Raw genomic sequence first — 26375 nt, 5'->3', positions numbered from 1 at the left:
CACATGACGTCATAGCCACGCCCACAGGGTGATGACGTAGCCACACCCCAGTGACGTCATAGACACACCCGCATGATGACGTCATAGCCACGTCCACCCCGGTGATGTCATAGCCACGCCCACCCTGGTGACATCATAGCCACGCCCACAGGGTGACGACGTAGCCACACCCCAGTGACGTCATAGGCACGCCCACGTGGTGGCGTCATAGCCACGCCCACCCCGGTGACGTCACAGCCACGCCCACCCCGGTGACGTCACAGCCACGCCCACCCTGGTGACGTCATAGCCACGCCGCCAGGGAGAGTTACCCATACGACATCACTGCCCTGTATGACGTCACCACCCAGTGACGTCACCACCCATGTGACATCCCCGCCTCGTGACGTCACCGTCTTGCCTGACGTCACGCCCACCCCCGTGACGTCATCTCACCTATGATATCGCCGCCCCGTGACATCACCGCCCATGTGACATCACCACCCGTATGACGTCGCCCTCTATGACATCACCGCCCCGTATGACGTCAGCGCCCCGTATGACGTCACTATCCCCGTATGATGTCACCACCCCCGTATGATGTCACTATCCCCGTATGACGTCAGCGCCCCCTATGACGTCACTATCCCCGTATGATGTCACCACCCCCGTATGATGTCACCGCCCCGTATGACGTCACCATCCCCTTTATGACGTCACAGCCCCGTATGACGTCACCACTGCCCCTATGATGTCACCACCCCGTATGATGTCACCGCTGCCCCTATGATGTCACCGCCCCATATGACGTCACCGCCCCCGTATGATGTCACCGCCCCGTATGACGTCACCGCTGCCCCTATGATGTCACCGCCCCGTATGATGTCACCACCCCTATGATGTCACCACCCCTATGATGTCACCGCCCCGTATGACGTCACCGCTGCCCCTATGATGTCACCACCCCTATGATGTCACCGCCCGTATGATGTCACCACCCCGTATGATGTCACCGCTGCCCCTATGATGTCACCGCCCCCTATGACGTCACCACCCCCGTATGATGTCACCGCCCCGTATGACGTCACCGCTGCCCCTATGATGTCACCACCCCTATGATGTCACCGCCCGTATGATGTCACCACCCCGTATGACGTCACCGCTGCCCCTATGATGTCACCACCCCTATGATGTCACCACCCCGTATGACGTCACCGCTGCCCCTATGATGTCACCGCCCCTTATGATGTCACCACCCCTATGATGTCACCGCCCCATATGACATCACCACCCCGTATGACATCACCACCCCCATATGACATCACCACCCCCTTATGACGTCACCACTCCCCCCATATGTCATCACCACCCCCGTATGTCATCACCACCCCCGTATGACATCACCGCCCCCCCGTATGACGTCACCGCTGCCCCCTATGACGTCACAGGAGGAGGACGGCTCCACGTGCCTGCACCACGCGGCCAAGAACGGCAACCTGGACATGGTGGAGCTGCTGCTGAGCACCGGCCAGGTGGACGTCAACGCCCAGGTGGGGCCGCTGGCCACTGAGTGACCACCTGGGCAAGGGGGGCGGGCACCGGTCACTCGGCTTTGGGCCTGTCCAGGGGGTCGCTGGCCACTGAGTGACCACCTGGGCAACGGGGGCGGGCATTGGTCACTCGGCTTTGGGGGGATGGCCTGGGGGTCGCTGGCCACTGAGTGACCACCTGGGCAACGGGGGTGGGCATTGGTCACTCGGCTTTGGGGGGATGGCCTGGGGGTCGCTGGCCACTGAGTGACCACCTGGGCAGAGCGGTGGGCATTGGTCACTCGGCTCTGGGGATGGCCTGGGGGTCACTGGCCACTGAGTGACCACCTGGGCAACGGGGGGTGGGCATTGGTCACTCGGCTCTGGGGGGATGGCCTGGGGTCACTGGCCACTGAGTGACCACCTGGGCAACGGGGGCGGGCATTGGTCACTCGGCTTTGGGGATGGCCTGGGGGTCGCTGGCCACTGAGTGACCACCTGGGCAGAGCGGTGGGCATTGGTCACTTGGCTCTGGGGATGGCCTGGGGGTCACTGGCCACTGAGTGACCACCTGGGCAATGGGGGTGGGCATTGGTCACTCGGCTCTGGGGGGATGGCCTGGGGGCCAGAGAGGCTTTGGGGTGGTCAGGGCCTGTCCTGGGCCTGTCCTGGGGGTCAGGGAGGGTTTGGGGCTGTCCTGGGCCTGTCCTGGGCCTGTCCTGGGCCTGTCCTGGGCCTGTCCTGGGGCTGTCCTGGGGCTGTCCTGGGCCTGTCCTGGGCCTGTCCTGGGCCTGTCCTGGGCCTGTCCTGGGGCTGTCCTGGGGGTCAGGGCCTGTCCTGGGCCTGTCCTGGGCCTGTCCTGGGGCTGTCCTGGGCCTGTCCTGGGGCTGTCCTGGGCCTGTCCTGGGGGTCAGGGCCTGTCCTGGGCCTGTCCTGGGCCTCGCTGACCACTGAGTGACCCCCCCCAGGACAACGGGGGCTGGACGCCGGTCACTCAGTTTTGGGGGTGTCCAGGGGGTCAGCGAGGCTTTGGGGCTGTCCTGGGCCTGTCCTGGGCTTGTCCTGGGCCTGTCCTGGGGCTGTCCTGGGGGTCAGGGAGGGTTTGGGGCTGTCCTGGACCTGTCCTGGGGCTGTCCTGGGCCTGTCCTGGGCCTGTCCTGGGCCTGTCCTGGGGGTCAGGGCCTGTCCTGGGGCTGTCCTGGGCCTGTCCTGGGGCTGTCCTGGGCCTGTCCTGGGGGTCAGGGCCTGTCCTGGGCCTGTCCTGGGGCTGTCCTGGGGGTCAGGGGGGGTCAGGGGCTGTCCTGGGCCTGTCCTGGGGCTGTCCTGGGCCTGTCCTGGGGGTCAGGGCCTGTCCTGGGCCTGTCCTGGGGCTGTCCTGGGGGTCAGGGGGGGTCAGGGGCTGTCCTGGGCCTGTCCTGGGGCTGTCCTGGGCCTGTCCTGGGGGTCAGGGCCTGTCCTGGGCTTGTCCTGGGCCTGTCCTGGGCCTGTCCTGGGGGTCAGGGCCTGTCCTGGGCCTGTCCTGGGCCTGTCCTGGGGGTCAGGGCCTGTCCTGGGCCTGTCCTGGGCCTGTCCTGGGCCTGTCCTGGGCCTCGCTGACCACTGAGTGCCCCCCCCAGGACAACGGGGGCTGGACGCCGATCATTTGGGCGGCCGAGCACAAGCACATCGAGGTCATCCGGCGGCTGCTGACCCGCGGGGCCGACGTCACCCTGACGGACAACGTGAGCGGGGCGAGGGGCGCCGGGACCCCAAAACCCCCGCTTTGCACCCCAAAACCCAGCTTTTACCCCAAAAACCCCGCTTTGCACCCCAAAACCCGGCTTTTAGCTCAAAAATCCTGCTTTTACCTCAAAATCCTGCTTTTACCCCAAAAACCCGGCTTTTTACCCCAAAACCCCTGCTTTGCACCCCAAAACCCGGCTTTTACCTCAAAAATCCAGCTTTTACCCCAAAAACCCCGCTTTGCACCCCAAAACCCGGCTTTTAGCTCAAAAATCCTGCTTTTACCTCAAAATCCTGCTTTTACCCCAAAAACCCGGCTTTTTACCCCAAAACCCCTGCTTTGCACCCCAAAACCCGGCTTTTACCTCAAAAATCCAGCTTTTACCCCAAAAACCCCGCTTTGCACCCCAAAAGCCCAGCTTTTAGCTCAAAATCCAGCTTTTACCCCAAAAACCCCGCTTTGCACCCCAAAACCCGACTTTTACCTCAAAATCCTGCTTTTACCCCAAAACCTGGCTTTTTACCCCAAAACCCGGCTTTTAGCTCAAAACCCCAGCTTTTACCCCAAAAACCCCGCTTTGCACCCCAAAACCCGGCTTTTAGCTCAAAAATCCTGCTTTTACCCCAAAACCCAGCTTTTTACCTCAAAAATCCGGCTTTTTACCCCAAAACCCCCGCTTTGCACCCCAAAACCCGGCTTTTACCTCAAAACCCGGTTTTTATCTCAAAAACCCGGCTTTTTACCCCAAAACATGGCTTTGCACCCCAAAACCTGGCTTTTCACCCTAAAAACCCCGCCTTTCACCCCAAAACCCCTGCTTTGCACCCCAAAACCTGGCTTTTAGCTCAAAAACCCGGTTTTTACCCCAAAACCCTGCTTTGCGCCCCAGAACCCTGCTTTTCACCCCAAAACCTGGCTTTTCTAGCCCAAAAACCCCACCTTTCACCCCAAAACCCTGCTTTTTATCCCAAAACCCGGTTTTTACCTCAAAACCCGGCTTTTTACCCCAAAAACCCTGCTTTGCACCCCAGAACCCAGCTTTTCACCCCAAAACCTGGCTTTTCTAGCCCAAAAACCCCACCTTTCACCCCAAAACCCGACTTTTACCTCAAAACCCGGCTTTTATCTCAAAAACTCAGCTTTTTACCCCAAAAACCCAGCTTTTCACCCCAAAACCTGGCTTTTCTGGCCCAAAAACCCCGCCTTTCACCCCAAAACCCGGCTTTTTACCCCAAAACCTGACTTTTTACCTCAAAAACTCGGCTTTTTACCCCAAAACCCAGCTTTTACCTCAAAACCCCGCTTTTATCTCAAAACCCGGCTTTTTACCCCAAAAACCCTGCCTTTCACCCCAAAACCCGGCTTTTTACCCCAAAAACCCAGCTTTTCACCCCAAAACCTGGCTTTTCTAGCCCAAAAACCCCATCTTTCACCCCAAAACCCCTCCTTTCACCCCAAAACCTCTCCTTTCACCCCAAAACCCGGCTTTTCACCCCAAACCCCATCGTTTCCACCCAAAACCTCCTTTTTCGCTCTCAACCCCCCTCTTCTTGCCCAAAAACCCCGTTTTTCACCCCAAAATCCCTTTTCTCTGCATACGGGGGGGGGGGTCAGTGGGTGCCCAGAGGGGTCAGTGGGTGTCCAGAGGGGTCAGTGGGTGCCCAGGGAGGGTCAGTGGGTGCCCAGAGGGGTCAGTGGGTGTCCAGGGGGGGTCAGTGGGTGTCCAGAGGGGTCAGTGGGTGCCCAGGGGGGTCAGTGGGTGCCCAGAGGGGTCAGTGGGTGTCCAGGGGGGGTCAGTGGGTGCCCAGAGGGGTCAGTGGGTGCCCAGGGAGGGTCAGTGGGTGTCCAGGGGGGGTCAGTGGGTGCCCAGAGGGGTCAGTGGGTGTCCTGGGGGGTCAGTGGGTGCCCAGGGAGGGTCAGTGGGTGCCCAGAGGGGTCAGTGGGTGCCCAGGGGGGGTCAGTGGGTGTCCTGGGGGGGTCAGTGGGTGCCCAGAGGGGTCAGTGGGTGCCCAGGGGGGGGTCAGTGGGTGTCCTGGGGGGTCAGTGGGTGCCCAGAGGGGTCAGTGGGTGCCCAGAGGGGTCAGTGGGTGCCCTGGGGGGGTCAGTGGGTGCCCCAGTGGGGTCAGTGGGTGTCCAGGGGGGGTCAGTGGGTGCCCAGGGGGGGTCAGTGGGTGCCCAGAGGGGTCAGTGGGTGCCCAGGGAGGGTCAGTGGGTGTCCAGGGGGGGTCAGTGGGTGCCCAGAGGGGTCAGTGGGTGTCCTGGGGGGTCAGTGGGTGTCCTGGGGGGTCAGTGGGTGCCCAGAGGGGTCAGTGGGTGTCCAGGGGGGGTCAGTGGGTGCCCAGAGGGGTCAGTGGGTGTCCTGGGGGGTCAGTGGGTGCCCAGAGGGGTCAGTGGGTGCCCAGGGGGGTCAGTGGGTGCCCAGAGGGGTCAGTGGGTGTCCTGAGGGGTCAGTGGGTGCCCAGGGGGGTCAGTGGGTGTCCAGGGGGGGTCAGTGGGTGCCCAGGGGGGTCAGTGGGTGTCCAGGGGGGTCAGTGGGTGCCCAGGGAGGGTCAGTGGGTGCCCAGAGGGGTCAGTGGGTGCCCAGAGGGGTCAGTGGGTGCCCAGGGAGGGTCAGTGGGTGCCCAGAGGGGTCAGTGGGTGCCCAGAGGGGTCAGTGGGTGTCATGGGGGGTCAGTGGGTGCCCAGGGGGGGTCAGTGGGTGTCCAGGGGGGGTCAGTGGGTGCCCAGAGGGGTCAGTGGAGGTCAGTGGGTGTCTGGGATGGGTCAGTGGGTGCTGGTCACTCAGTGGGTGTGGGTGCCCTGGGCGGGTCAGTGGGTGGCGGTCACTCACCAGACACCCCAGCGTGGCTCAGTGGGTGTCCTGGGGGGGTCAGTGGGTGTCTGGGATGGGTCAGTGGGTGGTGGTCACTCAGTGAGTGTGGGTGCCCTGGGCGGGTCAGTGGGTGGCGGTCACTCACCGGACCACCCCAGGACACCCCAGGGTGGCTCAGTGGGTGTCCTGGGGGGGTCAGTGGGTGTCCAGGGGGGGTCAGTGGGTGTCCAGGGGGGGTCAGTGGGTGTCCTGGGGGGGTCAGTGGGTGTCCAGGGTGGCTCAGTGGGTGTCCAGGGGGGGTCAGTGGGTGTCCAGGGGGGGTCAGTGGGTGGCGGTCACTCACCGGACCCCCCCAGGACACCCCAGGGTGACTCAGTGGGTGCCGCGAGGGTGGCGGTCAGTGGCCAGACCCCCCCAGGACACCCCAGGGTGGCTGAGTGGGTGCCGCGAGGGTGGCGGTCAGTGGCCAGACCCCCCCAGGACACCCCCTGTGCCCCTCCCCCCGGCAGGAGGAGAACATCTGCCTGCACTGGGCGTCGTTCACGGGCAGCGCCGAGATCGCCGAGGTGCTGCTGAACGCGCAGTGCGACCTGCACGCCGTCAACTTCCACGGGGACACCCCGCTGCACATCGCCGCCAGGGAGAGCTACCACGACTGCGTCAGGTGTCACTCAGGGGTCACTCGGGGGGCACTCGGGGGTCATAGAGGGGTCACAGAGAGGTCACGGGGTCAGGGGGTCACTCAGGGGTCAGGGGGTCACTCAGGGGTCAGCTGCCACGGGGACACCCCGCTGCACATCGCCGCCAGGGAGAGCTGCCATGATTGTGTCAGGTGCCTCAGGGGTCACTCGGGGGTCATAGAGAGGTCACGGGGTCACTCAGGGGTCAGGGGGTCACTCAGGGGTCAGGGGGTCACTCAGGGGTCACTCAGGGGTCAACTTCCACGGGGACACCCCGCTGCACATCGCCGCCAGGGAGAGCTGCCATGATTGCGTCAGGTGTCACTCAGGGGTCACTCGGGGGTCATAGAGGTCATAGAGGGGTCAGAGAGTCACTCAGGGGTCAGGGGGTCACTCAGAGGTCACGGGGCCACTCAGGGGTCAGGGGGTCACTCAGGGGTCAGGGGGTCACTCAGGGGTCAGCTGCCACGGGGACACCCCACTGCACATCGCCGCCAGGGAGAGCTGCCATGATTGTGTCAGGTGCCTCAGGGGTCACTCGGGGGTCATAGAGAGGTCACGGGGTCACTCAGGGGTCAGGGGGTCACTCAGGGGTCAGGGGGTCACTCAGGGGTCACTCAGGGGTCAACTTCCACGGGGACACCCCGCTGCACATCGCCGCCAGGGAGAGCTGCCATGATTGCGTCAGGTGTCACTCAGGGGTCACTCGGGGGTCATAGAGGTCATAGAGGGGTCAGAGAGTCACTCAGGGGTCAGGGGGTCACTCAGAGGTCACGGGGCCACTCAGGGGTCAGGGGGTCACTCAGGGGTCAGGGGGTCACTCAGGGGTCAGCTGCCACGGGGACACCCCACTGCACATCGCCGCCAGGGAGAGCTGCCATGATTGTGTCAGGTGCCTCAGGGGTCACTCGGGGGTCACTCAGGGGTCACAGGGGTCATAGAGAGGTCACGGGGTCACTCAGGGGTCAGGGGGTCACTCAGGGGTCAGGGGGTCACTCAGGGGTCACTCAGGGGTCAGCTGCCACGGGGACACCCCGCTGCACATCGCCGCCAGGGAGAGCTGCCATGATTGTGTCAGGTGTCACTCAGGGGTCACTCGGGGGTCATAGAGGGGTCATAGAGGTCATAGAGAGGTCACGGGGTCACTCAGGGGTCAGTTTCCACGGGGACACCCCGCTGCACATCGCCGCCAGGGAGAGCTACCATGATTGTGTCAGGTGTGGGGTCAGGGGTCACTCGGGGGTCATAGAGGTCATAGAGGGGTCAGAGGGTCACTCAGGGGTCAGGGGGTCACTCAGAGGTCACGGGGTCACTCAGGGGTCAGGGGGTCACTCAGGGGTCAGGGGGTCACTCAGGGGTCAGCTGCCACGGGGACACCCCGCTGCACATCGCCGCCAGGGAGAGCTGCCATGATTGTGTCAGGTGTGGGGTCAGGGGTCACTCGGGGGTCATAGAGGGGTCACAGGGGTCACAGAGAGGTTATGGGGTCAGGGGGTCACTCAGGGGTCAGGGGACACCCCCCTGCACATCGCCGCCAGGGAGAGCTACCACGATTGTGTCAGGGGTCACTCAGGGGTCACTCGGGGGTCACTCAGGGGTCATAGAGGGGTCACGGGGTCACACAGGGGTCACAGAGAGGTCATGGGGTCACTCAGGGGTCACTCGGGGGTCACGGGGTCATAGAGGGGTCACAGGGGTCAGGGGGTCACTCAGGGGCTTATCCTGGGTGGATTTCGGGGGGATTTTGAGGATCCTGGGTGGATTTCGGGGGGATTTTGAGGATCCTGGGTGGATCTGGGGAGGGATTTTGAGGATCCTGCCTGAATTTTGGGGGAATTTTTTGGATCCTGGGTGGGTTTTGAGGATCCTGGGTGGATCTGGGGTGGATTTTGAGGATCCTGGGTGGATTTGGGGGGGATTTTGAGGATCCTCGCTGCATTTTGAGCTCTTTTGGGCTTATCCTGGCTGGATTTTGGGGGTGTTTTTGGATCCTGGGTGGATTTTGGGGCTATTTTGAGGATCCTGGGTGGATTTTGGGGCTATTTTGAGGACCCTGGGTGGATTTTGGGGGCTATTTTGAGCATCCTGGGTGGATTTTGAGGATCCTGGGTGGATCTGGGGGGAATTTTGAGGATCCTGGGTGGATTTTGAGGGGATTTTGAGGGGATTTTAAGGATCCTGGGTGGATTTGGGGGGATTTTGAGGATCCTGGGTGGATTTTGAGGGGATTTTGAGGGGATTTCAAGGATCCTGGGTGGATTTGAGGGGATTTTTTGGATCCTGGGTGGATTTTGGGGTGGATTTTGAGGATCCTGGCTGCATTTTGAGCTCTTTTGGGCTCATCCCGCCTGGATTTTGGGGCCCATTCCTGCACGTGCCCCCCCCTCCAGGGAACCTCCCCGCGCTTGGCTCTGGCTGCACCAATTGAGTCTGGGGGCTTGGGGGGGGGGCTCCTGCTGGCCCCTGACCCTCCCCACGCCCCCTCCCCAGCCTGTTCCTGTCCCGTGGGGCCGACCCCGATGTCCGGAACAAGGAGGGCGACTCCCCCCTGGACCTGACCCCGGAGCGCTCCGAGGTCTGGGTGGCCCTGCAGCTGAACCGCAAATTGAGGCTGGGGGCTGCGGGGAGGGCCCTGCACACCGAGCGCATCGTCAGCAGGTGGGGCTGGGGGGGTTTCGGGGGGTCTTGGGGGTTGTGGGATTTTTGGGAATTTTTGGGAATTTTTTGGGATTTTTTTTGAATTTTTTTTGGATTTTATTTTGATTTTTTGGGGTTTTTTAGGGGGGATTTGGGGCGGTTTTCGGGGGATTTGGGGTCACAAATTGAGGCTGGGGGCTGCGGGTGGTGTTGGGGGTGGATTTGGGATTTTTGGGGATTTTTTGGGATTTTTTGGGATTTTTTTTTTAATTTTATTTTGATTTTTGGGGTTTTTTTTGGGGCGGTTTTCGGGGGATTTGGCGTCACAAATTGAGGCTGGGGGCTCCGGGGAGGACCCCTATGGGGCTGGGGGTGGATTTCGAGGGATTTTGGGATTTTTGGGAATTTTTGGGGGTTATTTGGGGGTTATTTGGGGTTATTTTGGGGGTTTTTTTTGGGGTGATTTTGGGGGTTTTTGGGGGCTCTTGGTGGCCCTGCAGCTGAACCGCAAATTGAGGCTGGGGGCTGCGGGGAGGGCCCTGCACACCGAGCGCATCGTCAGCAGGTGGGGCTGGGGGGGTTTCGGGGGGGTCTTGGGGGTTGTGGGATTTTTGGGAATTTTTTGGGATTTTTTTGGGGATTTTTTTTGAATTTTTTTTGGATTTTATTTTGATTTTTTGGGTTTTTTTGGTTTTTTTTTGGGGCGGTTTTCGGGGGATTTGGGGTCACAAATTGAGGCTGGGGGCTGCGGGTGGTGTTGGGGGTGGATTTGGGATTTTTGGGGATTTTTTGGGAATTTTTTGGGATTTTTTTTTAAATTTTATTTTGATTTTTGGGGGTTTTTTTGGGGCGGTTTTCGGGGGATTCGGGGTCACAAATTGAGGCTGGGGGCTCCGGGGAGGACCCAGGTGGGGCTGGGGGTGGATTTCGAGGGATTTTGGGATTTTTGGGATTTTTTGGGGATTTTTTGGGGTTTATTTGGGGTTATTTTGGGGGTTTTTTTGGGGTGATTTTGGGGGTTTTTGGGGGCTCTGGGTGGCCCTGCAGCTGAACCGCAAATTGAGGCTGGGGGCTGCGGGGAGGGCCCTGCACACCGAGCGCATCGTCAGCAGGTGGGGCTGGGGGGATTTCGGGGGGTCTTGGGGGTTGTGGGATTTTTGGGAATTTTTTGGGAATTTTTTGGGATTTTTTTGGGATTTTTTTGGGATTTTTTTGAATTTTTTTGGGATTTTATTTTGATTTTTTGGGGTTTTTTAGGGGGGATTTGGGGCGGTTTTCGGGGGATTTGGGGTCACAAATTGAGGCTGGGGGCTGCGGGGAGGACCCAGATGGGGCTGGGGGGGGTCTTGGGATTTTTTGTGATTTTTTGGGGATTTTTTGGGGATTTTTTGGGGGTTATTTGGGGTTATTTTGGGTTTTTTTTTGGGGTGATTTTGGGGGTTTTTGGGGGCTCTTGGTGGCCCTGCAGCTGAACCGCAAATTGAGGCTGGGGGCTGCGGGGAGGGCCCTGCACACCGAGCGCATCGTCAGCAGGTGGGGCTGGGGGGGTTTCGGGGGGTCTTGGGGGTTGTGGGATTTTTGGGAATTTTTTGGGATTTTTTGGGGATTTTTTTGAATTTTTTTTGGATTTTATTTTGATTTTTTGGGTTTTTTTAGGGGGGATTTGGGGCGGTTTTCGGGGGATTTGGGGTCACAAATTGAGGCTGGGGGCTGCGGGTGGTGTTGGGGGTGGATTTGGGATTTTTGGGATTTTTTTGGATTTTTTGGGATTTTTTTAAATTTTATTTTGATTTTTGGGGGTTTTTTTGGGGCGGTTTTCGGGGGATTCGGGGTCACAAATTGAGGCTGGGGGCTCCGGGGAGGACCCAGATGGGGCTGGGGGGGGTCTTGGGATTTTTGGGATTTTTTTGGGATTTTTTTGGGATTTTTTGGGGTTTATTTGGGGTTGGTTTGGGGTTTTTTTGGGGTGATTTCGGGGCTTTCTGGGATTTTTGGGGAATTTTTGGGACTTTTTTTTTTAATTTTATTTTGATTTTTTGGAGCTTTTTTGGGGTTTTTTTAGGGCTTTTTTAGGGGTTTTGGAGCTTTTTGGGGTTTTTTTGGGGGATTTCAATTGAGTTTGGAGGGGCTTTTGGGGGGCTTAGAGGAGATTTGGGGGAGTTCAGGAGGGTTTTGGGCTGGATTTGGGGCTATTTTGGGGCTATTTCGGGTGGATTTGGGGCTATTTTGGGCTATTTGGGGTGGATTTGGGGCTATTTTGGGGCTATTTTGGGCTATTTTGGGGCTGGATTTGGGGCTATTTCGGGGCTATTTCGGGTGGATTTGGGGCTATTTTGGGGCTATTTCGGGGCTGGATTTGGGGCTATTTTGGGGCTCTTTTGGGGTGGATTTGGGGCTATTTTGGGGCTATTTCAGGTGGATTTGGGGCTATTTTGGGTGGATTTGGGCTATTTTGGGGCTATTTCGGGTGGATTTGGGGCTATTTCGGGGCTGGATTTGGGGCTATTTTGGGTAGATTTGGGTCTATTTTGGGGCTATTTTGGGGCTGGATTTGGGGCTATTTCAGGGCTGGATTTGGGGCTATTTTGGGGCTATTTTGGGGCTGGTTTTGGGGCTATTTCGGGGCTGGATTTGGGGCTATCCCGGGTGGATTTGGGGCTATTTTGGGGCTATTTCAGGTGGATTTGGGGCTATTTTGGGTGGATTTGGGCTATTTTGGGGCTATTTTGGGTGGATTTGGGGCTATTTTGGGGCTATTTGGGGTGGATTTGGGGCTATTTTGGGGCTATTTCGGGTGGATTTGGGGCTATTTCGGGGCTGGATTTGGGGCTATTTTGGGTAGATTTGGGTCTATTTTGGGGCTATTTTGGGGCTGGATTTGGGGCTGTTTCGGGGCTGGATTTGGGCCTATCCCGGGTGGATTTGGGGCAGTTTTGGGGCTATTTTGGGTTGATTTGGGGCAGGTTTGGGGCTATTTTGGGGCTATTTCGGGTGGATTTGGGGCAGTTTGGGGTGGATTTGGGGTGGTGCCGGGGGTCCCAGTGTCGGTGGCCACAGGGACGTGGCCAGGGGCCACGAGAACGAGCCCATCCCGTGTGTGATCCGGGGCTATCCCGGCTGGAATTGGGGCTATTTTGGGGCTGGATTTGGGGCTATTTTGGGGCTATTTTGGGGCTGGTTTTGGGGCTATTTCGGGGCTGGATTTGGGGCTATCCCGGGTGGATTTGGGGCTATTTTGGGGCTATTTCGGGTGGATTTGGGGCTATTTGGGGTGGATTTGGGGCTATTTCGGGGCTATTTTGGGTGGATTTGGGGCTATTTTGGGGCTATCCCGGGTGGATTTGGGGCTGGATTTGGGGCTATTTTGGGTGGATTTGGGGCTATTTTGGGGCTATTTTGGGGCTGGATTTGGGGCTATTTCGGGGCTGGATTTGGGGCTATCCCGGGTGGATTTGGGGCTATTTTGGGGCTATTTTGGGTGGATTTGGGGCTATTTTGGGTGGATTTGGGGCTATTTTGGGCTATTTTGGGGCTGGATTTGGGGCTATTTCGGGGCTGGATTTGGGGCTATTTTGGGGCTGGATTTGGGGCTATTTTGGGGCTATTTCGGGGCTGGATTTGGGGCTATTTTGGGTGGATTTGGGGCTATTTTGGGGCTATTTCGGGCGGATTTGGGGCTATTTCGGGGCTGGATTTGGGGCTATTTTGGGGCTATTTTGGGGCCATTTTGGGGCTATCCCGGGTGGATTTGGGGCTGTTTGGGGTGGATTTGGGGCTATTTGGGGTGGATTTGGGGTGGTGCCGGGGGTCCCAGCGTCGGTGGCCACAGGGACGTGGCCAGGGGCCACGAGAACGAGCCCATCCCGTGTGTGATCCGGGGCTATCCCGGCTGGATTTGGGGCTATTTTGGGGCTGGATTTGGGGCTATTTTGGGGCTGGTTTTGGGGCTATTTCGGGGCTGGATTTGGGGCTATCCCGGGTGGATTTGGGGCTATTTTGGGGCTATTTTGGGTGGATTTGGGGCTATTTGGGGTGGATTTGGGGCTATTTCGGGGCTATTTTGGGTGGATTTGGGGCTATTTTGGGGCTATCCCGGGTGGATTTGGGGCTGGATTTGGGGCTATTTTGGGTGGATTTGGGGCTATTTTGGGGCTGGATTTGGGGCTATTTTGGGTAGATTTGAGTCTATTTTGGGGCTATTTTGGGGCTGGATTTGGGGCTATTTCGGGGCTGGATTTGGGGCTATCCCGGGTGGATTTGGGGCTATTTTGGGGCTATTTCGGGTGGATTTGGGGCTATTTTGGGTGGATTTGGGGTGGATTTGGGGTGGTGCCGGGGGTCCCAGTGTCGGTGGCCACAGGGACGTGGCCAGGGGCCACGAGAACGAGCCCATCCCGTGTGTGATCCGGGGCTATCCCGGCTGGATTTGGGGCTATTTCGGGGCTGGATTTGGGGCTATTTTGGGGCTGGATTTGGGGCTATTTTGGGGCTATTTCGGGGCTGGATTTGGGGCTATCCCGGGTGGATTTGGGGCTATTTTGGGGCTATTTCGGGCGGATTTGGGGCTATTTCGGGGCTGGATTTGGGGCTATTTTGGGGCTATTTTGGGGCCATTTTGGGGCTATCCCGGGTGGATTTGGGGCTATTTTGGGGCTATTTTGGGGCTGTTTGGGGTGGATTTGGGGTGGTCCCGGGGGTCCCAGTGTCGGTGGCCACAGGGACGTGGCCAGGGGCCACGAGAACGTGCCCATCCCGTGTGTGATCCGGGGCTATCCCGGCTGGATTTGGGGCTATTTCGGGGCTATTTGGGGTGGATTTGGGGTGGTGCCGGGGGTCCCAGTGTCGGTGGCCACAGGGACGTGGCCAGGGGCCACGAGAACGAGCCCATCCCGTGTGTGATCCGGGGCTATCCCGGCTGGATTTGGGGCTATTTTGGGGCTATTTGGGGTGGATTTGGGGCTATTTGGGGTGGATTTGGGGCTATTTCGGCTGGATTTGGGGCTATTTTGGGGCTGGTTTTGGGGCTATTTCGGGGCTGGATTTGGGGCTATCCCGGGTGGATTTGGGGCTATTTTGGGGCTATTTTGGCTGGATTTGGGGCTATTTTGGGGCTATTTGGGGTGGATTTGGGGTGGTGCCGGGGGTCCCAGTGTCGGTGGCCCGCAGGGACGTGGCCAGGGGCCACGAGAACGTGCCCATCCCGTGTGTGATCCGGGGCTATCCCGGCTGGATTTGGGGCTATTTTGGGGCTATTTCGGCTGGATTTGGAGCTGTTTGGGGTGGATTTGGGGCTATTTCGGGTGGATTTGGGGCAGTTTTGGGGCTATTTCGGGTGGATTTGGGGCTATTTTGAGGCTATTTTGGGGCTGGATTTGGGGCTATTTCGGGTGGATTTGGGGCTATTTCAGGTGGATTTGGGGCTATCATGGTGGGATTTGGGGCTATTTTGGGTAGATTTGGGGCTATTTTGGGGCTATTTTGGGCTATTTTGGGGCTATTTTGGGGTGGATTTGGGGCTGTTTGGGGTGGATTTGGGGCTGTTTGGGGTGGATTTGGGGCTGTTTGGGGTGGATTTGGGGTGGTGCCGGGGGTCCCAGTGTCGGTGGCCACAGGGACGTGGCCAGGGGCCACGAGAACGAGCCCATCCCGTGTGTGATCCGGGGCTATCCCGGCTGGAATTGGGGCTATTTTGGGTGGATTTGGGGCTATTTCGGGGCTATTTGGGGTGGATTTGGGGTGGTGCCGGGGGTCCCAGTGTCGGTGGCCACAGGGACGTGGCCAGGGGCCACGAGAACGTGCCCATCCCGTGCGTGAACGGCGTGGACGAGGAGCCGTGCCCCCAGGATTACAAATACATCGCCGAGAACTGCGAGACCTCCACCATGAACATCGACCACAACATCACCCACCTGCAGGTGGGGTTTGGGGGGGATTTTGGGGGGTCCTGGGGGATTTTGGGGGGTCCTGGGGGAAATTTGGGGGGTCCTGCGGGGAGTTTGGGGTGGTTTGGGGGGTCCCAGGGGGATTTGGGGGGAGTTTGGGGGGAATTTGGGGGGTCCTGGGGGGTCCCAGGGGGATTTGGGAGGAATTTGGGGGGTCCCAGGGGGATTTTGGGGGGTCCTGGGGGGAGTTCGGGGTGGTTTGGGGGATCCCAGGAGGATTTTGGGGGGTCCTGGGGGAAATTTGGGGGGTCCTGCGGGGAGTTTGGGGTGGTTTGGGGGGTCCTGGGGGGTCCCAGGGGGATTTGGGGGGAGTTTGGGGGGAATTCGGGGGGTCCTGGGGGGTCCCAGGGGGATTTGGGAGGAATTTGGGGGGTCCCAGGGGGATTTTGGGGGGTCCTGGGGGGAGTTCGGGGTGGTTTGGGGGATCCCAGGAGGATTTTGGGGGGTCCTGGGGGAAATTTGGGGGGTCCTGCGGGGAGTTTGGGGTGGTTTGGGGGGTCCTGGGGGGTCCCAGGGGGATTTGGGGGGAGTTTGGGGGGAATTCGGGGGGTCCTGGGGGGTCCCAGGGGGATTTGGGAGGAATTTGGGGGGTCCCAGGGGGATTTTGGGGGGTCCTGGGGGGAGTTCGGGGTGGTTTGGGGGATCCCAGGAGGATTTTGGGGGGTCCTGGGGGGAATTTGGGGTGGTTTGGGGGGTCGCAGGGGGACTTTGGGGGGTCCCAGGGAGATTTGGGAGGAATTTGGGGGGTCCTGAGGGGTCCCAGGGGGATTTGGGGGGGAGTTTGGGGGGAATTTGGGGGGTCCTGGGGGGAGTTTGGAGTGGTTTGGGGGGTCCCAGGGGGATTTGGGGGGAATTTGGGGGGTCCCAGGGGGATTTGGGGGGGATTTGGGGGAATTTGGGGGGTCCTGGGGGGAGTTTGGGGGGTCCTCGGGGGTCCCAGGGGGATTTGGGGGGGATTTGGGGGGAATTTGGGGGGTCCCAGGGGGGTTTGGGGGGAATTTGGGGGGTCCTGGGGGGTCCCAGGGGGATTTGGGGGGAATTTGGGGGGATTTGGGGGGAATTTAGGGGGAATTTGGGGGGTCTCGGGGGGAATTTGGGGGGTCCTCGGGGGTCCCAGGGGGATTTGGGGGGAGTTTGGGGGGAATTTGGGGGGTCCTGAGGGGTCCCAGGGGGATTTGGGGGGAATTTGGGGGGTCCTGGGGGGTCCCAGGGGGATTTGGGGGGAGTTTGGGGGGAATTTGGGGGGTCCTGAGGGGTCCCAGGGGGATTTGGGGGGAATTTGGGGGGTCCCAGGGGGAATTTGGGGGGATTTGGGGGGAATTTAGGGGGAATTTAGGGGGAATTTGGGGGGTCTCGGGGGGAATTTGGGGGGTCCTCGGGGGCCCCAGGGGGATTTGGGGGGTCCCAGGGGGATTTGGGGGGAATTTGGGGGGAATTTGGGGGGTCCTGGGGGGGTCCCAGGGGAATTTGGGGGGAATTTGGGGGGTCCCAGGGGGATTTGGGGGAATTTGGGGGGATTTGGGGGGAATTTAGGGGGAATTTGGGGGGTCTCGGGGGGAATTTGGGGGGTCCTCGGGGGTCCCAGGGGGATTTTGGGGGAATTTGGGGGGAATTTGGGGGTCTCGGGGGGAATTTGGGGGGTCCTCGGGGGCCCCAGGGGGATTTGGGGGGTCCCAGGGGGATTTGGGGGGAATTTGGGGGGTCCTGGGGGGAGTTTGGGGTGTCCCAGGGGGAATTTGGGGGGTCCCAGGGGGATTTGGGGGGAATTTGGGGGGTCCTGGGGGGAGTTTGGGGTGTCCCAGGGGGATTTGGGGGGTCCCAGGGGGATTTGGGGGGAATTTGGGGCATTTCGGGGGGTGGAACTGGGTGGAATTTGGGGCTTTCTGGGCTGGTTTTGGGGTGGTTTTGGGGCTGTTTTGGGGCATTTTTGGGGCTGTTTTGGGGCATTTTTGGGGTGGTTTCGGGGTGTTCTCGGGGCTGTTTTTGGGGTGTTTTTGGGGCTGTTTCGGGGGATTTTTGGCGGGGATTTCTGGGGCATTTTTGGGGTGATTTCGGGGCATTGTTGGGGTTGTTTTGGGGCATTTTTGGCGGGGATTTTGGGGATATTCTAGGGGATTTTGGGGGCATTGTTGGGGTGTTTTTGGGGCTGTTTTGGGGCATTTTTGGCGGGGATTTGGGGGTGGTTTTGGGGCATTTTTGGCGGGGATTTGGGGGTGTATTTGGGGCTGGTTTTGGGGCTGTTCCGGGGCATTTTTGGCGGGGATTTTGGGGGTGGTTTTGGGGTGGTTTCAGGGCTGTTTTGGGGCATTTTTGGTGGGGATTTTTGGGGGGATTTTTGGCGGGGATTTCTGGGGCATTTTTGGGGCGTTTCGGGGCATTTTTGGGGCATTGTTGGAGTTGTTTCGGGGCATTTTTGGCGGGGATTTTGGGGGTGGTTTTGGGGTGATTTTGGGGCTGTTTCGGGGCATTTTTGGCAGGGATTTTGGGGCCGTTTCGGGGGATTCTTGGGGTGATTTCAGGATGTTCTTGGGGCTGGTTTTGGGGCTGGTTTTGGGGTGGTTTTGGGGCATTTTTGGTGGGGATTTTGGGGCTGTTTCGGGGGATTTTTGATGGGGATTTCAGGGCATTTTTGGCGGGGATTTCGGGGCTGTTTCGGGGCATTTTTGGCAGGGATTTCGGGGCCGTTTCGGGGGATTCTTGGGGTGATTTCAGGATGTTCTTGGGGCTGGTTTTGGGGCTGGTTTTGGGGTGGTTTTGGGGCATTTTTGGTGGGGATTTCGGGGCTGTTTCGGGGGATTTTTGATGGGGATTTCAGGGCATTTTTGGCGGGGATTTCGGGGGATTTTTGGCGGGGATTTCGGGGCTGTTTCGGGGGATTTTTGGCGGGGATTTCTGGGGCGTTTTGGGGGCGTTTTGGGGCCGTTTTTGGGGTGCACTTTGGGAAGCACTGCCCCTTCTCCCCCAGCACTGCACCTGCCAGGACGATTGCTCCTCGTCCAACTGCCTCTGCGGGCAGCTCAGCATCCGCTGCTGGTACGACAAGGTGAGGGGGGACCACCCCAAAAAACCCCCCCCAGAACACCCCAAAAATAACCCTAATACACCCCAAAACCACCCCAGAATCATCCCCAAAACCACTCCCAAATTACCCCAAAACTACCCCGAAAATATCCCCCAAAACCATCCCAGAATATCCCCCAAAACCATCCCAAAATACCCCAAAACTACCCCGAAAATATCCCCCTAAACCACTCCCAAAATATCCCCAAAAACCATCCCAAAATACCCCAAAACCACCCCAGAATCATCCCCAAAACCACTCCCAAAATACCCCAAAACTACCCCGAAAATATCCCCCAAAACCATCCCAAAATACCCCAAAACTACCCCGAAAATATCCCCCAAAACCACTCCCAAAATATCCCCAAAAACCACCCCAAAATACCCCAAAACTACCCCGAAAATATCCCCCAAAACCATCCCAAAATACCCCAAAACTACCCTGAAAATACCCCCCAAAACCATCCCAAAATATCCCCCCAAACCACTCCCAAAATACCCCAAAACCACCCCAAAAAAAAACCCTGGGACCCCAAAAATGCCCCAAAATATCCCCCAAAACCACCCCAAAAATACCCCCCAAAAACACCCCCCAAAACCAACCCAAACCACCCCAAAAACGCCCCAAAACCACCCCAAAAAAACCCCCAAAGCCACCCCAAAAATATCCCCCAAAACCACCCCAAAAATATCCCCCAAAACCATCCCAAAATATCCCCCAAAATACCCCAAAACCATCCCAAAAATATCACCTAAAACCACCCCAAAATACCCCAAAACCACCCCAAAACCACCCCAAAAATATCCCCAAAACCACCCCAAAATCCCCCAAAACCACCCCAAAAAATCCCCCAAACCACCCCAAATCCCTCCCCCACCCCCCAAAAAAAACCCCATAAATTTTGGGTGAGGGAACCCCAAAATCGCCGTTTTTTGGGGGGGTGGGTGCTGAGTTTTGGGGGGAAATCTCGGGGATTTGGGGTTTTGGGATTTTGGGGTGGTTTTGGGGGGTTTTGGGGTGGTTTTGGGGTGGTTTGTGGTGGATTTTTGGGTGGTTTTGGGGGATTTTGGGGTGGTTTTGGGGTGGTTTGTGGTGGATTTTGGGGTGGTTTTTGGGGTGATTTTGGGGTGGTTGGGGGTGGTTTTGGGGTTTTGGGATTTTGGGGGGGTTTTGGGGGGTTTTGGGGGCGTTTTTGGGGTGTTTTTGGGGTGTTTTGGGATGATTTTGGGGGCGTTTTTGGGGTGGTTTTGGGGGATATTTTTGGGGTGGCTTTGGGGTATTTTGGGGTGGTTTTGGGGGATATTTTTGGGGTGGTTTTGGGGGCGTTTTTGGGGTGGTTTTGGGGTTTTGGGATTTTGGGGTGGTTTTGGGGGGTTTTGTGGTAGTTTTGGTGGCGTTTTTGGGTGGTTTTGGGGATGATTTTGGGGGTGTTTTGGGGTGGTTTTGGGGGATTTTGGGGTGGTTTGGGGGGCTTTTGGGGTAGTTTTGGGGGGAGATTTTTGAGGTGTTTTTGGGGATGATTTTGGGGTGGTTTGGGGTGGTTTTTGGGGGTGGTTTTTGGGGGGTTTTGGGGTTTTTTTGGGGTAATTTTGGGGGCATTTGGGTTGTGTTTTTGAGAGCATTTTGGGGATGGTTTTGGGGTGTTTTTGGGGTGGTTTTAGGATGTTTTTGGGGGTGGTTTTGGGGTGTTTTTGGGGTGGTTTTAGGATGTTTTTGGGGGTGGTTTTGGGGTGTTTTAGGGAGTCTTTTGGGGGTGGTTTTGGGGTGTTTTTAGGATGTTTTTGGGGTGTTTTGAGGATGTTTTTGGGGTGGTTTTGGGGTGTTTTAGGGAGTCTTTTGGGGGTGATTTTGGGGGTGTTTTTAGGATGTTTTTGGGGGTGGTTTTGGGGGGTTTTTAGGATGTTTTTTGGGGTGGTTTTGGGGGTGTTTTTGGGGGGTATTTTTGGGGTGGTTTTGGGGGTGTTTTTAGGATGTTTTTGGGGGTCGTTTTGGGGTGGTTTTGGGGGTGTTTTTAGGATGTTTTTGGGGTGGTTTTGGGGTGTTTTTAGGATGTTTTTAGGATGTTTTTCGGGGTGATTTTGGATGTTTGTTTCGGCTCTTTTCGGGGGCATTTTTGGAGGAGATTTCGGGGTGTTTTTGGGGCCGTTTTGGGTGGATTTTTGGGGTGCTTCTGGCGGTGTTTTTGGGGTGATTTTGGGATTTTTCATGAGCCCCTCCCCGCATCCTTTTCGTCCCCCCAGGACGGGCGGCTGCTGCAGGAGTTCAACAAAATTGAGCCTCCCCTGATCTTCGAGTGCAACCAGGCCTGCACCTGCTGGAGGAGCTGCAAGAACCGCGTGGTGCAGAGCGGCATCAAGTGCGGCCCCAAAAACCCCGGAACCGCCCCCAAAATTCCCTTTTTTTTCCCCCCAAAATTCCCCATTTTTTTCCCCCAAAATCCCCATTTTTTCCCCCCAAAATCCCCATTTTTTCCCCCCAAAATTCCCATTTTTTTCCCCCAAAAATCCCCATTTCCCCTCCATTTTCCCCCAAAAATCCCCATTTTTCCCCCATAAAATCCCCATTTCCCCACATTTTCTCCCTCCCAAAATTCCCCATTTCCCCCCCATTTTTTACCCCAAAAACCCCATTTTTCCCCCCAAAATTCCCATTTTTTCCCCATTTTCCCCCCAAAATCCCCATTTTTTTCCCCTTAAAATTCCCCATTTCCCCTCCATTTTTTCCCCAAAAATCCCCATTTTTTCCCTATTTTTTCCCCATTTATTCCCTGTTTTTCCCCCCAAAATCCCCATTTTTTCCCCCCAAAATCCCCATTTTCCCCCATTTTTTCCCCCAAAAATCCCCATTTCCCCCCCATTTTTCCCCCAAAATTCCTCATTTTTTCCCCCTAAAATTCCCCATTTCCCCCCCATTTTTCCCCAAAAATCCCCATTTTTTCCCCCTAAAATTCCCCATTCCCCATCCATTTCAAACCCCTAAAATCCCCATTTCCCCCCATTTTCAAACCCCCAAAATTCCCGTTTTTTCCCCCATTTTCGAACCCCAAAAATCCCCATTTTTCCCCTTTTTGGAACCCCTAAAATTCCCGTTTGTTCCCATTTTTGAAACCCCTAAAATCCCCATTTCCCCCCCATTTTGGAACCCCCAAAATTCCCATTTTTTCCCCATTTTTGAACTCCAAAATTGAGCCTCCCCTGATCTTCGAGTGCAACCAGGCCTGCACCTGCTGGAGGAGCTGCAAGAACCGCGTGGTGCAGAGCGGCATCAAGTGCGGCCCCAAAAACCCCGGAACCGCCCCCAAAATTCCCTTTTTTTTCCCCCCAAAATTCCCCATTTTTTTCCCCCAAAATCCCCATTTTTTCCCCCCAAAATCCCCATTTTTTCCCCCCAAAATTCCCATTTTTTCCCCATAAAATCCCCATTTTTTCCCCATTTTTCCCCTAAAATTCCTCATTTTTTTCCCCTTAAAATTCCCCATTTCCTCCCCATTTTTCCCCCAAAAATCCCCATTTTTTCTCCATTTTTCCCCCCAAAATCCCCATTTTTTCCCCCTAAAATTCCCCATTTTCCCCCCCATTTTTCCCCCTAAAATCCCCATTTTTTCCCCCTAAAATTCCCCATTCCCCATCCATTTCAAACCCCTAAAATCCCCATTTCCTCCCATTTTCAAACCCCCAAAATTCCCATTTTTTCCCCCATTTTCGAACCCCAAAATCCCCATTTTTCCCCTTTCTGGAACCCCTAAAATTCCCGTTTGTTCCCATTTTTGAAACCCCTAAAATCCCCATTTCCCCCCCATTTTGGAACCCCCAAAATTCCCATTTTTTCCCCATTTTTGAACTCCAAAATTGAGCCTCCCCTGATCTTCGAGTGCAACCAGGCCTGCACCTGCTGGAGGAGCTGCAAGAACCGCGTGGTGCAGAGCGGCATCAAGTGCGGCCCCAAAAACCCCGGAACCGCCCCCAAAATTCCCTTTTTTTTCCCCCAAAATTCCCTTTTTATTCCCCCAAAATTCCTCATTTTTTTCCCCAAAATCCCCATTTTTTCCCTATTTTTTCCCCATTTATTCCCCGTTTTTCCCCCCAAAATCCCCATTTTTTCCCCCTAAAATTCCCCATTTTCCCCCATTTTTTCCCCCTAAAAATCCCCATTTCCTCCCCATTTTTTCCCCAAAAATCCCCATTTTTTCCCCATTTATTCCCCATTTTTTTCCCATTTATTCCCCGTTTTTCCCCCCAAAATCCCCATTTTTTCCCCCTAAAATTCCCCATTTTCCCCCATTTTTCCCCCAAAATTCCTCATTTTTTCCCCCTAAAATTCCCCATTTCCTCCCCATTTTTCCCCCAAAAATCCCCATTTCCCCCCCATTTTTCCCCCAAAATTCCTCATTTTTTTCCCCTTAAAATTCCCCATTTCCTCCCCATTTTTCCCCCTAAAATCCCCATTTTTTCCCCCATTTTCGAACCCCAAAAATCCCCATTTTTCCCCTTTTTGGAACCCCTAAAATTCCCGTTTGTTCCCATTTTTGAAACCCCTAAAATCCCCATTTCCCCCCCATTTTGGAACCCCCAAAATTCCCATTTTTTCCCCATTTTTGAACTCCAAAATTGAGCCTCCCCTGATCTTCGAGTGCAACCAGGCCTGCACCTGCTGGAGGAGCTGCAAGAACCGCGTGGTGCAGAGCGGCATCAAGTGCGGCCCCAAAAACCCCGGAACCGCCCCCAAAATTCCCTTTTTTTTCCCCCCAAAATTCCCCATTTTTTTCCCCCAAAATCCCCATTTTTTCCCCCCAAAATCCCCATTTTTTCCCCCCAAAATTCCCATTTTTTCCCTATTTTTTCCCCATTTTTTCTCCGTTTTTCCCCCCAAAATCCCCATTTTTTCCCCCTAAAATTCCCCATTTTCCCCCATTTTTTCCCCCAAAAATCCCCATTTCCCCCCCATTTTTCCCCCAAAATTCCTCATTTTTTTCCCCATAAAATTCCCATTTCCTCCCCATTTTTTCCCCATTTTTCCCCCCAAAATCCCCATTTTTTCCTCCTAAAATTCCCCATTTCCTCCCCATTTTTCCCCCCAAAATCCCCATTTTTTCCCCATTTTTCCCCCCAAAATCCCCATTTTTTCCCCCAAAAATCCCCATTTTTTCTCCCTAAAATTCCCCATTCCCCCCCATTTTTTCCCCCAAAATTCCCCATTTCCCCCCCATTTTTTCCCCAAAAAATCCCCTTTTTTCCCCTTAACATTCCCCATTTCCCCCCCATTTTTCCCCCTAAAATCCCCATTTTTTCCCCAAAAAATCCCCATTTTTCCCCTTAAAATTCCCCATTTCCCCCCCATTTTTCTCCCATAAAATCCCCATTTTTTCCCCATTTTTTCCCCCTAATATTCCCCATTTCCCCCACATTTTTTCCCCACTTTTCCCCCATTTCCCCCATTTCATTTTTTGCCCAAAAAGTCCCTTTTTTGCCCCGTTCCAGGGTGCGGCTCCAGCTCTACCGCACGGCCAAGATGGGCTGGGGGGTGCGGGCGCTGCAGGCGATCCCCCCCGGCACCTTCATCTGCGAGTGAGATTTGGGGCATTTTGGGGGGATTTCGGGGGATTTTGGGGAATTTGGGAGAATTTCAGGTGGTTTTGGGGTGTCCCAGGTGGGGTTTTGGGGGGGTCTTGGGTGGATTTTGGGGAATTTCGGGTGGTTTTGGGGTGTCCGGGGGGGATTTTGGGGGGATTTCAGGTGGTTTTGGGGTGTCCCGGGTGGGATTTTTTGGGGGTTTTAGGGAATTCCAGGGGTTTTGGGGTGTCCCAGGTAGGGTTTTGGGGTGTCCGGGGGGATTTTGGGGGGAATTTGGGGGGATTTTGGGGAATTTCAGGTGGTTTTGGGGTGTCCCAGGTGAGATTTTAGGGAATTCCAGGTGGTTTTGGGGTGTCCCGGGGGGTTTTGGGGTGTCCCAGGTGGGGTTTTAGGGAATTCCAGGTGGTTTTGGGGTGTCCTGGGGGGATTTTAGGGAATTTCAGGTGGTTTTGGGGTGTCCCAGGTGGATTTTAGGGAATTCCAGGTGGTTTTGGGGTGTCCCGGGGGGTTTTGGGGTGTCCCAGGTGGGGTTTTAGGGAATTTCGGGTGGTTTTGGGGTGTCCCAGGTGGGGTTTTGGGGGGTCCGGGGGGGTTTTGGGGGGATTTCGGGGAATTTCAGGTGGTTTTGGGGTGTCCTGGGGGGATTTGGGGTGTCCCGGGTGGGGTTTTGGGGGGATTTTTGGGGGAATTTGAGGGATTTTGGGGAATTTCGGGTGGTTTTGGGGTGTCCCAGGTGGGGTTTTGGGGGATCCGGGGGGATTTTGGGGGGAATTTGGGGGGATTTGGGGGAATTTCAGGTGGTTTTGGGGTGTCCTGGGGGGATTTGGGGTGTCCCGGGTGGGGTTTTGGGGGGATTTTTGGGGGAATTTGAGGGATTTTGGGGAATTTCGGGTGGTTTTGGGGTGTCCCAGGTGGGGTTTTGCGGGGTCCGGGGGGGTTTTGGGGGGATTTCGGGGGATTTTGGGGAATTTGGGAGAATTTCAGGTGTTTTTGGGGTGTCCCAGGTGGGGCTTTGGGGTGTCCCGGGTGGGGTTTTGGGGGGATTTTGGGGGGAATTTGGGGGATTTTGGGGAATTTCAGGTGGTTTTGGGGTGTCCTGGGGGGATTTGGGGTGTCCCGGGTGGGGTTTTGGGGGGATTTTTGGGGGAATTTGAGGGATTTTGGGGAATTTCGGGTGGTTTTGGGGTGTCCTGGGGGGATTTGGGGTGTCCCGGGTGGGGTTTTGGGGGGATTTTGGGGGGAATTTGAGGGATTTTGGAGAATTTCAGGTGGTTTTGGGGTGTCCCAGGGGGGGTTTTGGGGGGATTTTGGGGGGAATTTGAGGGATTTTGGGGAATTTCAGGTGGTTTTGGGGTGTCCTGGGGGGCTTTGGGGTGTCCCGGGTGGGGTTTTGGGGGGATTTTGGGGGGAATTTGAGGGATTTTGGGGAATTTCGGGTGGTTTTGGGGTGTCCTGGGGGGATTTGGGGTGTCCCGGGTGGGGTTTTGGGGGGATTTTTGGGGGAATTTGAGGGATTTTGGGGAATTTCGGGTGGTTTTGGGGTGTCCTGGGGGGATTTGGGGTGTCCCGGGTGGGGTTTTGGGGGGATTTTGGGGGGAATTTGAGGGATTTTGGAGAATTTCAGGTGGTTTTGGGGTGTCCCAGGTGGGGTTTTGGGGGGTCCGGGGGGGTTTTGGGGGGATTTCGGGGAATTTCAGGTGGTTTTGGGGTGTCCTGGGGGGATTTGGGGTGTCCCGGGTGGGGTTTTGTCGGGATTTTGGGGGGATTTTGGGGAATTTGGGAGAATTTCAGGTGGTTTTGGGGTGTCCCAGGTGGGGTTTTGCCGGGTCCGGGGGGGTTTTGGGGGGATTTTGGGGGGAATTTGAGGGATTTTGGGGAATTTCGGGTGGTTTTGGGGTGTCCTGGGGGGATTTGGGGTGTCCTGGGTGGGGTTTTGGGGGATTTTTGGGGGAATTTGAGGGATTTTGGGGAATTTCGGGTGGTTTTGGGGTGTCCTGGGGGGATTTGGGGTGTCCCGGGTGGGGTTTTGGGGGATTTTTGGGGGAATTTGAGGGATTTTGGGGAATTTCAGGTGGTTTTGGGGTGTCCCAGGTGGGGTTTTGGGGGATCCGGGGGGATTTTGGGGGGAATTTGGGGGGATTTGGGGGAATTTCAGGTGGTTTTGGGGTGTCCTGGGGGGATTTGGGGTGTCCCGGGTGGGGTTTTGGGGGGATTTTTGGGGGAATTTGAGGGATTTTGGGGAATTTCAGGTGGTTTTGGGGTGTCCTGGGGGGATTTGGGGTGTCCCGGGTGGGGTTTTGGGGGGATTTTTGGGGGAATTTGAGGGATTTTGGGGAATTTCAGGTATTTTTGGGGTGTCCCAGGTGGGGTTTTGGGGGGTCTGGGGGGTTTTGGGGGGATTTCGGGGGATTTTGGGGAATTTGGGAGAATTTCAGGTGTTTT

The 26375-nt window shown here is 56.5% G+C and overlaps 1 protein-coding gene across 1 annotated transcript in view; it reads left to right on the top strand.

The window, feature by feature from the left end:
- Positions 1–26375, top strand: part of EHMT2 (euchromatic histone lysine methyltransferase 2) — a gene marked incomplete at its 5' end in the record, with an annotated part of 43542 nt that overhangs the window by 10026 nt on the left and 7141 nt on the right. Inside the window, 8 exons of the mRNA XM_068999580.1 lie at positions 1428–1529; positions 3125–3229; positions 6553–6707; positions 9214–9381; positions 15131–15275; positions 18268–18345; positions 20604–20719; positions 23841–23927. Coding sequence (XP_068855681.1) covers positions 1428–1529; positions 3125–3229; positions 6553–6707; positions 9214–9381; positions 15131–15275; positions 18268–18345; positions 20604–20719; positions 23841–23927 — 956 coding nt within the window. The remainder of the gene's footprint in view (positions 1–1427; positions 1530–3124; positions 3230–6552; positions 6708–9213; positions 9382–15130; positions 15276–18267; positions 18346–20603; positions 20720–23840; positions 23928–26375) is intronic.

This window comes from Aphelocoma coerulescens, unplaced genomic scaffold (genome assembly GCF_041296385.1).
Source record: "Aphelocoma coerulescens isolate FSJ_1873_10779 unplaced genomic scaffold, UR_Acoe_1.0 HiC_scaffold_471, whole genome shotgun sequence".
NCBI lineage: Eukaryota > Metazoa > Chordata > Aves > Passeriformes > Corvidae > Aphelocoma > Aphelocoma coerulescens.
This window is presented reverse-complemented; position numbering and strand designations above follow the sequence as displayed.